Here is a 16,441-nt window from a genome sequence, read left to right as displayed (position 1 = left end):
CCACATCAACAACACAAATGTGAAATGAAACTGAATTTTAATCTTGAAATTGGTTGCGAGAATTTTCCCGATCAGTATGTGATGTATTCAGTATTCTGCGCCATTACTGTGGCTTATTGTTGCTGTTTATGACTTTTGTATCCACATTTCAAAAAAATCAAAATAATATCAACCCTAATCTCTATTGCTTTTAAAAGAATGCTTCAAATTTATGACTGGATAGGTTAAGGTACTGATACTACTTTCGATCTAGGCGTTACCAAGCGCAATTATGCGCGCTGTAAGTTGGAGTTCTTTCCTACCTTATTAGAGGATCTTCTTAAATGTTCTTCAATAAAATTCTTCAGGGTATCAGACCGCATCGTCATAATTTAAAATGCGCCAACGTTTCGGCCAGCGTTGCAGCTAGCCTTCATCAGGGCCTTACGTTAAACTGCTAAATGAATCACACTTGGTTCCTTAAATAGCTGCACGAGAAAACCGTGTCGTTACTTGATTGGCTGTAGAAAGATGAGGAGGAGGGGTGGAAGGTATGCTTTATTGGTGTTTCCTTTATTATCTGTCATTGGTTGAAATAGCTGTTTTCTATTGGTCTTTGCATTAATCCACCCCATTGGAGGAGACGGACGAATAGCGAACAGGTGATGGCTGTGACGTCACACTGTTTACATGCTGTCCAGGAGCCGGCTGCGGCGTGCCATTGCTCTGTGTGCTCGCGACCACTACTGCGGCTCTCCCCGTGTCTGCATGGGCCGCCGCGGCTCTGCCGCCGCTCCGTAGCCCTGCTATTGCAGGCAGCCAAGACCTCGGAAGCTTGTATCCGTCCTCTCTATTCATGTTGGCGGGTCTTTTGGCTATTTCTATCGCCTCTCTAATCTTTCTTTTGAAAGTGAGAGGCTGTTTTGCCAGGACGCGGGCTTCTTGAAAAAATATTGGTTTCCCGCACTCGTCTCGGTGTTCCGCCACTGCTGACTTAGTATGTTGTTTCAGGCGGATATATCTTTCATGTTCCGAGAGCCTTGTGCTGATCGGACGTCCCGTCTCACCAAGGAACCAAGTGTGATTCATTTAGCAGTTTAACGTAAGGCCCTGATGAAGGCTAGCTGCAACGCTGGCCGAAACGTTGGCGCATTTTAAATTATGACGATGCGGTCTGATACCCTGAAGAATTTTATTGAAGATGACAACGGCCGCGGAAGCCTTCGCTTACACTTCTTAAATGTTGTTGGTACATCCTCCAGTTAACCATTCCAGATTTATGCATACCATGCGTTGTTTGCCCATGATCTTCTCTCGATAATGTTATTCCAATCATGAAACAAATACAATAGAATGTTACACAACATGTTTTATACCATTTAATTATCGCATCTTTCTAATATATCTGGCCCCGTCCTGGAAACAGTAACCAGTTCTACTAGTTAATTAATAATTTGAAGAACAATTATTGCGATGGAAATTTGCTGGCGGCGCACAAGAGGCGCGACAATAGTGAGTTCACTCGGGAACGTGTCTCAGCTAATAATTTACGCCTGTCGAAGCTCACTCCGGGCAGTCAGGCTTATAATTTTTCGTTTGCACGACAAATCTCTGACATATAACATTGGATTATTAGATGGTAGTTCTTCGCGCCTTGAAGTTCTTTATCTCCAGTTTTCCTTTGTGAGAATGCTACGGCGTCCAACTTTCTCTGATTGAATTTCTTGCTTCCCCGAATCTTACAGATATCGGTAACGCAGAAAGATCAGGTGAAACAAGGAACTAGTAAATGGAGTTGACTTCGTACTATAAGAATTAATGTAGTTCACATTATTTGTGAACTAAACAGAAATCCTCATCCTCTTCTTATCACGGAGGGGAAAAGACAGACAGTACAAGATCAACGAAAGAACCGATAGGAGTTTTTACAAACGTAAGAAAGTTTATGCTCTTCTTCTTTTTCGCTAGCTCCACAGGCTTGATTGCTGCGGGCACACCGCATTTTAATCTTTGCCGTAAACTACTTACGTGAATGAATGGATGAAAATAGACAGAAAAAATAAAACATATACCCATATAGGTAAACCAGTGTAAGTTCAAATACAAATCCAAATATTGACATGATCCTCGATTATAGTATGATCTTTGAGCAGAGATGTAAAATTTAGAATCTGCAGGAGAAAACTGGTACTATTCAACTCCCCCATAACTTTTCGAGAAAAGCCGTGGTTGGTGGAGTGGCTAAGCTTTCTTTCGAGTTACCTATTTTACTCGATACTTTGATTCTACATATCTTGAAAAATATAATGTACAAGTGTGAGGAATATTAGAATTTTTCAATCTTTCTTCGATGTGTACGGTTATTGCTGGAATAAAAAACCGAAAAGCGGCTGCTTCAGGAACCGGTTATTTTGAGCGTTTTTAACAGTAACGATAAACTGGAGATGAAAGAAACCGGTATAACCGAAAACCGGTTGTTTCAGTCATAATAACGATCCCTGTCACAAACCACCGGCCCGTAAGTTACGGAAATTGTGGGACGTGTGAAAGCTGGTGCCGGTACAAAAACTACTAGTCACGAGTAGCACCGAGGGGACCGCCGAGCTTAACGTACTCATCCGGCGAATGCATCACAGTCAACACTTGACTCATGCCTCACTGCGTGACTCACTACGCAGAAATTTGGACTTTAACTCTCGACATAGGCGTAAAGTCGTCTGGTCGTTCAATCTTCAAACGCACTATGCAAGTACATATTACTTTGTTTGCTTTCGAGCGCTTTGAGTTGGTGGAAATGTCCGTTTCTGTTATGAAAACGATGCTTGTTAAAATTTACACAACGTAAATAGCAGAAAACAAAAATGAGATAAAAGTAAGCATAACTCACTATAATTTATTGAAGAAGAAGTAAGAAAAGTTCCTTCATTTAACACTGTTGCACAGTATGAAGCACAGCACTTTACAATTACGATCCAATTTTATGTTTCCCAAGGTTTTCCTAATTCGCTTAAGGCAAATGCCGGGATGGTTCCTTTGAAAGGGCACGACCGATATCCTTCCCTAGACTTTGCTAATCTGAGCTTTTGCTCCGCCTCCAATGACGTCGTTCTCGACGAGACGTTAAACACTAATCTTGCGTCGCTATAAAGGTTTTCTGGGTATGTGCCGCGTAGTATTGTAGAAACTACTGCTATAGAAAACCAAATTTTCGGTCACGGTTCCTTTGACGGTCAGCTTTGACGTGAAATCACTATTTAGTAACGTGCCAGGAAACGAAACTATACGCATCCTTCAGGAGCATGTCCCGCCAGACATATGCGACCTGGTTGAGTTGTGCCTGACTTCAACGCACTTCAAACGGCAAGGAAAATACTACGAACAGACAGACGGCGTAGTAATGCAATCTCCCCTGTCTCCGCTGGCAGCCGACATACTCATCGAAACCTTTGAAGCAACAGCCCCTGGTTCAGCTCGTTTACGTCCATGTTGCTGCTTCAGATACGTGGACGACACGTTCGCTATATAACCTCATGGTTAAACGAAGCTACACAAGTTTCACGAATATTTGTACAACATGTACGGGAATATACAGTTGATCCCCGAAGTAGAGAAGAATGGTATAATTCCATGGTTAAACGGAGCTACACAAGTTTCACGAATATTTGAACAGCATGCACGGGAAGATACAGTTCACGCTCGAAGTAGAGAAGAATAGTACAATCCCATTTCTAGACGTCGAAGTATGCAGGTCAACGGAGGGCACACTGGGGCACGGAATATATCGCAAGCCTGCACATACAGACAGCTATCTGCACGCTCAATCCTACCTCCACCCAGCTCAGAAGAACTCGGTCATTCGTTCTTTGGTAATCCGTGCGCAGCGCCTAAGTGATGCTCAAAAGATAACACCTGGGCTTCAAAGGCAACGCACAACGTTTTCAGCCAATGGCTACAGCCATAAGTCGATCCACACAGCCTGGTCAACACGAGGCGCGAGCACTACCGGCGAGTAACTACTGCAGCGAGGCCGACGTCCAGCACTTGGTAAACAGAACTTCTCATTCGCCAGTGACCACCAATCATTGCACATAATACAAGAGGCAATAGACAACAAAGGTTACGCCCTCCCTCCACCGCAGTAACCTATGAAAATAAAGTTCCCTTTCCTTCCTCCTTAAGTGACCAATAAAATGAACTACCTTTTTAAACTTATGACGTATTGGCATGCGCAGTGATCAGTAATAACAAAATATAAGGGACACTGCATATCCAGAACGCACCAGTAGACCCAGAAGGACGCCGCTGTAACCGTGGCCGAAACGCTGGTTTTCGCCAGCAGTAGTTTTACACAATATGATGCGGCACCATACCCAAGAAAACTTATATGTCCACTGACTCTGGCCGCGGAAGCCTACGCAATTGTATAATCTTGCTTCCTTTCTTTCCTTCACGGTGAATCGCACGTTCTTTCAGATACACCTTGCTCTGTTGTCATTACGTCACATGCGTTAGTCACACGCTCTTTCAACATCTGCACATTGTCGATGGAGTGGACAGACGCCAACACCTTTAAACGTCCCCAGAGCCGTAGATCAAACGGATTCATGCCCGGTGAACTGAGAAGCCTTCTTACTGAACGTATTCGACCTCCCATGGAACACTGCGGTAAGGTACTGTCGCATGATACATAGAAAATGGGCTGGAGAGCCATCGTACGTAAACTACAGACGTTGTTTTTCTACAAGGGTAACGTCCTCCAACAGCGACAGTAATTCATTACACAGAAATCGATGCTACACAGCACGTGTCGATGTGTTTGGTAAAGTGTATGACCCTATGAGTCTATCACTGACAATTCCCGCCCATACTGATAACGAAGCGATCCTAACGCGTCACCCACAAGATTGCTCGAGGTTTTGCATTGCCAACAGGTGTGTTTTGGTATTTTACTATGACATCTCATGTAAATTTAGCCTCTTAAAACGCAGGTAGCGAACTGCGAATCTTCAGGAACCAGTTTTAGAAACCATTGGCAGAATTGAAGTCGGGCAAGGTTTTCTCGTGGCCGAAGAGCTTGTACGCGTTTCATATGGCACGGATAATGCAACTTCTCTTGTTGAAGCGGCCACGCAAGAGTATGGTTGATATCTACAGCAAATCCAGTTCTTCGCAGCTATGTTTCAGGGTCGTCCTCTACATATCTAATATCTACTCCTCCACCTACGGAGTGGGAAGTACGCGAAGTATCCATCCGTCAGTTGCCATTGCTGCGAACGGCCCAGTCTGCAAGTCGCTGGAATAGCCTGCCGAACACAATTTTAGATGGATGGCGCGTTTTGCACGTCGTTCGTCATAATCCATAACTGAATACAACGACTGTCATTTCCCTCGTGTAGTAGTAGGTCTCCATTGCACTTTTTGCAGTACTTTGTGTTCACACTGCACGGAATCACTAATCTTGTTCTGCTACTGTAGAGTACGGACAGCACGTCCTCAGCTGAATGATGCAGCAGATTTTTGCTTCGCCATGGTTGGTATCAGCGCCACCGTCAGCGTCCCGAAAATTATAGCCATTCAGACACATGAAAGTAACTGCAACATTAAGACGGCCTACACCAACGAATGCTGCACACTGCACACCACAGCTAAAACGACTCATATCTCAACAGGTATTGGTTTCAGAACATAAAATTACGGGAATTTTCTTCTAGTTTTGACCAATACTACCTCCTGTAGGAAGATGCGACACTTTTTTTTTTTTTTTGCGTACACCCCGTGTAACGCCATGAAAATTTCTCACTGAAGGCTGTGTCCATTTTACTATGTGTATCTAGAGGTAGAAGTTTCTTGTCCATGATTAACACCCCCGCCACACACATACACCCACTCACCAATATTGCATCCCTTCCTAGCACCGACTAACGTTTTAGAGTTCTGTTTTGTAAACAAGACACAAAACACTGGCGAAAGTCGTCCTTTATCAACATCATCTCATCGTTCTCGCCCTAAACACCGCTACGATATCTGCCGGTCCTTTCATTCATAGCACAGGCCAATAGAAAAATATTTTTGTCACTTTTTCTTAGGCAAAGCTTAACCCACAAATGCTTTTTTTTCTATCATGTACAGTTTCCTCACATTATGACTTCGTTATAAACAGGAAAATTAGCAAAAAATATAAAAGTAATTTTTCAGTACGAACGAAAGAACTGATTGAAGTATATTACCCGAAACACCCTTGCCGCCGCGCTTGGTAGCCGTGCGGTCTAGGGCGTCTCGTCACGGTTCACGCGGCTCCCCCCCCCCCCCCCCCCCCCGTCAGAGATTCGAGTCCTCCCTCGGGCGTGGGTGTGCGTGTGTGTGTTGTCCTTAGCATAAGATAGTTTAATTTAGATTAAGTAGTGCGTAAGCCTAGGGACCGGTGACCTCAGCAGTTTGGTCCCATAGTCCTTACCACTAATTTCCCAATTTTTCCACCTTTTCCTTACGAACCCTTATATTACCCTTCTCTCTTCTCCTTAAAGCATCTAACAGAATTTTTTCCTCTGCAGAATTATCTGTTGTAAACCTGTGTAAAATGAACAACAGTGATTTCCCACCATATTGTTATTGTAGCGATTATTGATGCGTTGAAGAAAGCGCTCGCCTTGTACGCACTGACGTCACCCAAACTTTTGAGCAATAAATAAGATCACTGCTCACGTAGCGAATCTTGAGGCTCACCAAACACTTTAACTCCTTGAACTTATCAAGTAGAAATGTTGGTTTATGACGGGATACATTGTCATATTGATACAAGCAGTCATCGTCTATGAACTGTTCCTCAGTACACAACGCCGGGAAATATATTCTTAGACTATCGTTCCGCATTTAGAGCCTTCTTAATACAAAAAAAACACCCCAATACCCTAACACTACCTACTCCGTATGTCTTTGTTGGCATTACTTATGATGTCAGGTTCAATAAATAACGCTTTTTTTTCTCGCCGAGTTTCGCTTGAAAAAAATGCGAATTTGTTGTGGCACATCGTTGAATATTGCCGCTTCAGCCCCTATAATTTCACGAAGTTCTGATAGGTCGCGGCGCTATACGTATGCTTCAAAATGTCCTCCCTAACGGAGGCACGTCCCAAGCAGAGAACTATAACTGAGTTTCTTTTGGTGGGAAACCAGAGCACCACAGTGTTGGTAATATGCGGACACTCTGATTCAAAGTGATCGATGGATCACAGTCAAACACCTCCCTGCTCAACTGGACGTCTCTGTTGATAATGCTGACACCTTCGTCGACCAGTGAGGGTACTAAAAAATGTGCGCCCGCTGGGTTTGTCGCCGCCTAGCAGAAGACCATAGAAAGCTACGAAGGAATTACTTGCGCGTTATGAGGCTAACCGTGAAAATCTTTGTCGAACATTATCACAGGTGATGAAACATAGGTTCATCACTTCGAGCCAGTAACAAAGCGGCAATCCATGGCTTCTCCAAAGAAAAACTTCAAAGCCGTACTCTCAACCTGTCTTCTGGGACTCTGAAGGAGTTATTCTTTTTGATGTCCTCCCTCTATCGTGGTGGAACGATCAACTCGGAATTGTATCGTGCTACCCTCAAGAAATTGAAGACTTCTCGTTCTCCATGACTACGCAAGGCCTGACACAGCTCTGCGCACCCGACAGGAGCTCACAAAACTTCATCGGACTGTTCTTCCTCAATCACCCTACAGCCCGGATCTCGCACCTTCCGAATTCCATCTGTTTGGCCAAAAGAAAGACACACTCCACGCGAAGCAGTAGGTGGATGATGTGAAGGACACTGATGCAGCAAGACGTTGGATCCGACGTCTACTAGCAGGATGGTGTCACGCGGGCATACAGGCCGTCGCATTGAAAGGAGATTATGTTGAAAAATAGGAAACTGGAAATTTGTGGTAAGTTCTATGGGACCAAACTGTTGAGGTCATCGGTGCCTAGGCTTACACACTACTTGATCTAACTTGAACTAACACACACACCCATGCCCAAGGGAGGACTCGAACCTCCGACGGGGGGAGCCGCGCAAACCGTGGCTAGGCGCCCTAGACCGCATGGCTACCCCGCGCGGCTGAAATATAGGCATTTCTAGCCAAAAGAGCGGGGAATGATATGATGTACTGCACTCGTAAATAAAACCAACTTGCTTTCAGAAAAGAAATGTTGCATTAGTTATTGAACGCCCTTCGCACATCGACCAGGCGTTCGCCAAACCCAACCCCTTCCATCGAATTGCCACAGTGCGTAGCGTAATTTATCGCTCCAAGTCACTCGTTAACAGTCGCTCACTGACCATTGGTTCCATTCTTTACACCATCTCAAGCGTCGCTTAGGGCTGGCTGGAGAAATGTACCCCATTTATTTTAACACTTTACGTCCAGTCACTGCACTAGCTGGGTTGCTGGCGGCACATGAACTCACGAGTGATTCCTTCCGCTGTTTTCATGCGATTTCTTACAAACACCCTCCGCAATGTTCCGCGGTCCCTGTTGCCGGTGGTAACTGAGAGTTGCCTGGTCTTGGTTTAGCTGCGGTTGTTACTTCGCGTTTCTGCTTCACACTCACGCAGTCACCAAAAGTCACTTGTGCAGCTTTATAAGTGTTCAAATGTCCCTGATCGATTAGTTATTCAGATGAGATCTAACAACTAGTCCACATTCGAAGTTACTGAGTTCTACTCACCGATTCATTCCGCTGCTTCTCTACTGCAGCTATTCTATTGATACTAATACTTCCGTTTCCTTTTATACTGGTGAGACCCTTCCCCGTGATCTCGTGACATATAATGGTCAGATCCGCATTACTTGGGGATATCCAGATACTTGTGGCCAGTTAGTACATCACTAAAACGCTAAAAACACGCTCTTAAATACTGAGTACTTGTTTGTTGTGGTCTTCACTCCAGAGACTGGTTTGATGCAGCTCTCCATGCTACTCTATCCTGTGCAAGCTTCTTCGTCTCCAAGTACATACTGCTACCTACATCCTCCTGAATCTGTTTAGTCTATTCATCTCTTGGTCTCCCTCTACGATTTTTACCCTCCGTGCTGCCCTCCAATACTAAATTGGTGATCCCTTGATGCCTCAGAACATGTCCTACCAACCGATCCCTTCTTCTAGTCAAGTTGTGCCACAAACTCCTCTTCTCCACAATCCTATTCAATACTTCCTCATTAGTTCTGTGATCTACCCATCTAATCTTCAGCATTCCTCTGTAGCACCATATTTCGATAGCTTCTATTCTCTTCTTGTCTAAACTACACTCCTGGAAATGGAAAAAAGAACACATTGACACCTGTGTGTCAGGCCCACCATACTTGCTCCGGACACTGCGAGAGGGCTGTACAAGCAATGATCACACGCACGGCACAGCGGACACACCAGGAACCGCGGTGTTGGCCGTCGAATGGCGCTAGCTGCGCAGCATTTGTGCACCGCCGCCGTCAGTGTCAGCCAGTTTGCCGTGGCATACGGAGCTCCATCGCAGTCTTTAACACTGGTAGCATGCCGCGACAGCGTGGACGTGAACCGTATGTGCAGTTGACGGACTTTGAGCGAGGGCATATAGTGGGCATGCGGGAGGCCGGGTGGACGTACCGCCGAATTGCTCAACACGTGGGGCGTGAGGTCTCCACAGTACATCGATGTTGTCGCCAGTGGTCGGCGGAAGGTGCACGTGCCCGTCGACCTGGGACCGGACCGCAGCGACGCACGGATGCACGCCAAGACCGTAGGATCCTACGCAGTGCCGTAGGGGACCGCACCGCCACTTCCCAGCAAATTAGGGACACTGTTGCTCCTGGGGTATCGGCGAGGACCATTCGCAACCGTCTCCATGAAGCTGGGCTACGGTCCCGCACACCGTTAGGCCGTCTTTCGCTCACGCCCCAACATCGTGCAGCCCGCCTCCAGTGGTGTCGCGACAGGCGTGAATGGAGGGACGAATGGAGACGTGTCGTCTTCAGCGATGAGAGTCGCTTCTGCCTTGGTGCCAATGATGGTCGTATGCGTGTTTGGCGCCGTGCAGGTGAGCGCCACAATCAGGACTGCATACGACCGAGGCACACAGGGCCAACACCCGGCATCATGGTGTGGGGAGCGATCTCCTACACTGGCCGTACACCACTGGTGATCGTCGAGGGGACACTGAATAGTGCACGGTACATCCAAACCGTCATCGAACCCATCGTTCTACCATTCCTAGACCGGCAAGGGAACTTGCTGTTCCAACAGGACAATGCACGTCCGCATGTATCCCGTGCCACCCAACGTGCTCTAGAAGGTGTAAGTCAACTACCCTGGCCAGCAAGATCTCCGGATCTGTCCCCCATTGAGCATGTTTGGGACTGGATGAAGCGTCGTCTCACGCGGTCTGCACGTCCAGCACGAACGCTGGTCCAACTGAGGCGCCAGGTGGAAATGGCATGGCAAGCCGTTCCACAGGACTACATCCAGCATCTCTACGATCGTCTCCATGGGAGAATAGCAGCCTGCATTGCTGCGAAAGGTGGATATACACTGTACTAGTGCCGACATTGTGCATGCTCTGTTGCCTGTGTCTATGTGCCTGTGGTTCTGTCAGTGTGATCATGTGATGTATCTGACCCCAGGAATGTGTCAATAAAGTTTCCCCTTCCTGGGACAATGAATTCACGGTGTTCTTATTTCAATTTCCAGGAGTGTATTTATCGTCCACGTTTCACTTCCATACATTGCTACACTCCATACAAATACTTTCAGAAACGACTTCCTGACACTTAAATCTATACTCGATGTTAACAAATTTCTCTTCTTCAGAAACGCTTTCCTTGCCATTTTCAGTCTACATTTTATATCCTTTCTACTTCGGCCATCATCAGTTATTTTGCTCCCCAAATAGCAGAACTCATTTACTACTTCAATCGTCTCATTCCCTAATCTAATTCCCGCAGCATCACCCGATTTAATTTGACTTCATTCCATTATCCTCGTTTTGCTTTTGTTGATGTTCATCTTATATCCTCCTTTCAAGACACTGACCATTCCGTTCAGCTGGTCTTCCAGGTCCTTTGCTGTCTCTGACACAATTACAATGTCATCGGCGAACCGCAAAGTTTTTATTTCTTCTCCATGAATTTTAATTCCTACTCCAAATTTTTCTTTTGTTTCCTTTACTGCTCGCTCAATATACAGATTGAATAACATCGGGGATAGGCTACAACCCTGTCTCACTCCCTTCCCAACCACTGCTTCCCTTTCATGTCCCACGACTCTTATAGCTGCCATCTGGGCCCGCATCTCGTGGTCGTGCGGTAGCGTTCTCGCTTCCCACGCCCGGGTTCCAGGGTTCGATTCCCGGCGGGGTCAGGGATTTTCTCTGCCTCGTGATGGCTGGGTGTTGTGTGATGTCCTTAGGTTAGTTAGGTTTAAATAGTTCTAAGTTCTAGGGGACTGATGACCATACCTGTTACGTCCCATAGTGCTCAGAGCCATTTCAACCATTTGAACCTGCCATCTGGTTTCTGAACAAATTGTAAATAGCCTTTCGCTCCCTGTACTTTACCACTGACATCTTCAGGATTTGAAATAGAGTATTCCAGTCAACATTGTCAAAAGCTTTCTCTAAGTCTACAAATGCCAGAAACGTAGGTTTGCCTTTTCTTAATCTATTTTCTAAGATAAGTCGTAGGGTCAGTATTGCCTCACGTGTTCCAATATTTCTATGGAATGCAAACTGATCTTCTCTGAGGTCGGCTTCTACCAGTTTTTTCATTCGTCTCTAAAGAATTCGTGATAGTATTTTGCAGCCGTGGCTTATTAAACTGACAGTTCAGTAATTTTCACATCTGTCAACACCTGGTTTCTTTGGGATTGGAGTTATTATATTCTTCTTGAAGTCTGAGGCTAGTTCGCCTGTCTCATACATCTTGCTCACTAGATGGCAGAGTTTTGTTAGGCCTGGCTCTCCCAATGCTGTCAGTAGTTCTAATGGAATGTTGTCTACTCCCGGGGCCTTGTTTCGACTTAGGTCTTTCAGTGCTCTGTCAAACTCTTCACGCAGTGTCATATGTCCTATTTCATCTTCATCTACATTCTCTTCCATTTCTATAATATTGTCCTCAAGAATAACGCCCTAATATAAACACTATATACGCCTTCCACATTTCTGCTTTCCCTTCGTTGCTTAGAACTGGGTTTCCATCTGAGCTCTTGATATTCATGCAAGTGGTTCTCTTTTCTCCAAAGGTCTCTTTAATTTTCCTGTAGGCAGTATCTATCTTACCCCTAGTGAGATAAGCCTCTACATCCTTACATTTGTCCTCTAGCCATCCCTGCTTAGCCGTTTTTCACTTTCTGTCTATCTCATTTTTGAGACGTTTGTATTCCTTTTTGCCTGCTTCATTTACTGCATTTTTATATTTTCTCCTTTCATCAATTAAATTCAATATTTCTTCTGTTTCCCAAGGATTTCTATTAGCCCTCGTCTTTTTACCTACTTGATCGTCTGCTGCCTTCACTACTTCATCCCTCAGAGCTACCCATTCTTCTTCTACTGTATTTCTTTCCCCCATTCCTGTCAATTGTTCCCTTATGCTCTCCCTGAAGCTCTCTACAACCTCTGGTTCTTTCAGTTTATCTAGGTCCCATCTCCTCAAATTCCCACCCTTTTGCAGTTTCTTCAGTTTTAATCTACAGTTTGTAACCAATATATTGTGGTCAGAGTCCACATCTGCCCCTGGAAATGTCTTACAATTTAAAACCTGGTTCCTGAATCTCTATCTGATACCTTCTGGTATCTCCAGGCTTCTTCCATGTATACAACCTTCTTTCATGATTCTTGAACCAAGTGTTAGCTATGATTATGTTATGCTCTGTGCAAAATTCTACCAGGCGACTTCCTCTTTCATTTCTTCCCCTCAATCCATATTCACCTACTACGTTTCCTTCTCTTCCTTTTCCTACTATCGAGTTCCAGTCACCCATGACTATTAAATTTTCATCTCCCTTCACTATGTGAATAATTTCTTTTATCTCATCATACATTTCATCACTCTCTTCGTCATCTGCGGAGCTAGTTGGCATATAAACTTGTACTACTGTGGTAGTCGCCGGCCGAAGTGGCCGTGCGGTTAAAGGCGCTGCAGTCTGGAACCGCAAGACCGCTACGGTCGCAGGTTCGAATCCTGCCTCGGGCATGGATGTTTGTGATGTCCTTAGATTAGTTAGGTTTAACTAGTTCTAAGTTCTAGGGGACTAATGACCTCAGCAGTTGAGTCCCATAGTGCTCAGAACCATTTGAACCATTTTTTTTTGTGGTAGTCGTGGGCATCGTATCTGTCTTGGCCACAATAATGCGTTCACTATGCTGTTTGTAGTAGCTTACCCACATTCCTATTTTCCTATTCATTATTAAACCTACTCCTGCATTACCCCTATCTGATTTTGTATTTATAACTCTGTATTCACCTGACCAGAAATTTTGTTCTTCCTGCCACCGAACTTCACTAACTCCCACTAAATGTAACTTTAACCTGCCCATTTCCCTTTTTAAGTTTTCTAACCTACCAACCCGATTAAGGAATCTGACATTCGGCGCTCCGATCCGTAGAACGCCAGTTTTCTTTCTCCTGATAACGACGTCCTCTTGAGTAGTCCCTGCCCGGAGATCCGAATGGGGGACTTTTTTACCTCCGGAATATTTTACCCAAGAGGACGCCATCATGATTTAACCATACAGTAAAGCTGCATGCCCTCGGGAAAAATTACGGCTGTAGTTTCCCCTTGCTTTCAGCCGTTCTCAGTACCAACACAGCAAGGCCATTTTGGTTAGTGTTACAAGGCCAGGTCAGTCAACCATCCAGACTGTTGCCCCTGCAATTACTGAAGATGCTGCTGCCCTTTTCAGGAACCACACGTTTGTCTGGCCTCTCAACAGATACCCGTCCGTTGTGGTTGCACCTACGGTACGGCTATCTGTATCGCTGAGGCACGCAAGCCTCCCCACCAACGTCAAGGTCCATGGTTCATAGGGGTGGCGGGGTAGGGGGGGGGGGGGATAACTGAGTACTAACCGTAAATAATTGGTGGATGATAAAGTTATTTGTTATCATATTAGGATCCAATGCAAAACGAAATATGACAGTCCTGTTGCACATACATTTCGCAACACATTGTTTCCTCGCTGTAATCACACGTGTTTATCTTACGAAAGCAGTTTTTTTATGTTGTATAAATATCAGAATTTTACATTTCATTTGTGAAACATAAGCTGCAAATGGTTTGTATTTGCGCCAGAGTGTGGCATCACGGGGTCGGACGTGGTCGACACGCGCATCGTCGGCGGCTATCAGGCGGCGCCGCACATCTTCCCCTGGATGGTGGCCATCCTGTTCAACGGCTTCATGAACTGCGGCGGCTCCCTCATCAACGACAGATACGTGCTCACCGCCGGCCACTGCCTAGTGGGGTACGTCACGACGACCTTTCCTTTTTTTTCTGTAAGTCATCAGTCTTTCCACTGATTTGGTGTGGCCCGCCACGAACACGTGTTCTATGATCCTGGCCCTTCGTCTACTCACTGTTTTCCAGTGCTGTCTTTCTGGTGGTACGCTGGGGGATGCGCACCCCTAAACTTTTTCGTTGACAAAGTAATTTTTTTTACTACACTCCTGGAAATGGAAAAAAGAACACGTTGACACCGGTGTGTCAGACCCATCATACTTGCTCCGGACACTGCGAGAGGGCTGTACAAGCAATGATCACACGCACGGCACAGCGGACACACCAGGAACCGCGGTGTTGGCCGTCGAATGGCGCTAGCTGCGCAGCATTTGTGCACCGCCGCCGTCAGTGTCAGCCAGTTTGCCGTGGCATACGGAGCTCCATCGCAGTCTTTAACACTGGTAGCATGCCGCGACAGCATGGACGTGAACCGTATGTGCAGTTGACAGACTTTGAGCGAGGGCATATAGTGGGCATGCGGGAGGCCGGGTGGACGTACCGCCGAATTGCTCAACACGTGGGGCGTGAGGTCTCCACAGTACATCGATGTTGTCGCCAGTGGTCGGCGGAAGGTGCACGTGCCCGTCGACCTGGGACTGGACCGCAGCGACGCACGGATGCACGCCAAGACCGTAGGATCCTACGCAGTGCCGTAGGGGACCGCACCGCCACTTCCCAGCAAATTAGGGACACTGTTGCTCCTGGGGTATCGGCGAGGACCATTCGCAACCGTCTCCATGAAGCTGGGCTACGGTCCCGCACACCGTTAGGCCGTCTTCCGCTCACGCCCCAATATCGTGCAGCCCGCCTCCAGTGGTGTCGCGACAGGCGTGAATGGAGGGACGAATGGAGACGTGTCGTCTTCAGCGATGAGAGTCGCTTCTGCCTTGGTGCCAATGATGGTCGTATGCGTGTTTGGCGCCTTGCTGGTGAGCGCCACAATCAGGACTGCATACGACAGAGGCACACAGGGCCAACACCCGGCATCATAGTGTGGGGAGCGGTCTCCTACACTGGCCGTACACCACTGGTGATCGTCGAGGGGACACTGAATAGTGCACGGTACATCCAAACCGTCATCGAACCCATCGTTCTACCATTCCTAGACCGGCAAGGGAACTTGCTGTTCCAACAGGACAATGCACGTCCGCATGTATCCCGTGCCACCCAACGTGCTCTAGAAGGTGTAAGTCAACTACCCTGGCCAGCAAGATCTCCGGATCTGTCCCCCATTGAGCATGTTTGGGACTGGATGAAGCGTCGTCTCACGCGGTCTGCACGTCCAGCACGAACGCTGGTCCAACTGAGGCGCCAGGTGGAAATGGCATGGCAAGCCGTTCCACAAGACGACATCCAGCATCTCTACGATCGTCTCCATGGGAGAATAGCAGCCTGCATTGCTGCGAAAGGTGGATATACACTGTACTAGTGCCGACATTGTGCATGCTCTGTTGCCTGTGTCTATGTGCCTGTGGTTCTGTCAGTGTGATCATGTGATGTATCTGACCCCAGGAATGTGTCAATAAAGTTTCCCCTTCCTGGGACAATGAATTCACGGTGTTCTTATTTCAATTTCCAGGAGTCTATGTTCAGAACTTGGAAGTGTGCCAAAGATTTATTTCACGGACGTAAATTTTTATTTCATTTTTTCTTGTTGGTAATTGCAATACGATCGATACCAGTGCAGTTTTTGGTGGGAAAAGCGATGTCATTGATTGTTTCAAGCATTTCGAAGCTGCGGCAACTGTTCTCGACCACTGAATCGCTGCCAGCCAGTTCGACAAGCTAATAGTGGGCGATGGTAGTGCTAAACGGATATGCGTACGCTCAAACGCCGAGCTACCAGTAGATGTCTCACGGTCCCGCTACCATGATCCTTCGCGATTCATTGCCATCTTTGTTTTGTTGTTCTTTATTCGTTTGCATTTATTGTTCCGTTCTTGTCGGTTGTGTGA

General features: G+C 46.4%; 1 protein-coding gene across 1 annotated transcript in view; it reads left to right on the top strand.

The window, feature by feature from the left end:
* The window catches only part of LOC126260356 (serine protease 55-like), a 134,144-nt gene that overhangs the window by 97,345 nt on the left and 20,358 nt on the right, over positions 1 to 16,441 (top strand). Inside the window, exon 3 of the mRNA XM_049957683.1 lies at positions 14,280 to 14,446. Coding sequence (XP_049813640.1) covers positions 14,280 to 14,446 — 167 coding nt within the window. The remainder of the gene's footprint in view (positions 1 to 14,279; positions 14,447 to 16,441) is intronic.

This window comes from Schistocerca nitens, chromosome 5 (genome assembly GCF_023898315.1).
Source record: "Schistocerca nitens isolate TAMUIC-IGC-003100 chromosome 5, iqSchNite1.1, whole genome shotgun sequence".
NCBI classification, from domain to species: Eukaryota; Metazoa; Arthropoda; class Insecta; order Orthoptera; family Acrididae; genus Schistocerca; species Schistocerca nitens.
The sequence above is the reverse complement of the archived record's forward strand: the minus strand, read 5'-3'. Positions and strand labels throughout refer to the sequence as shown.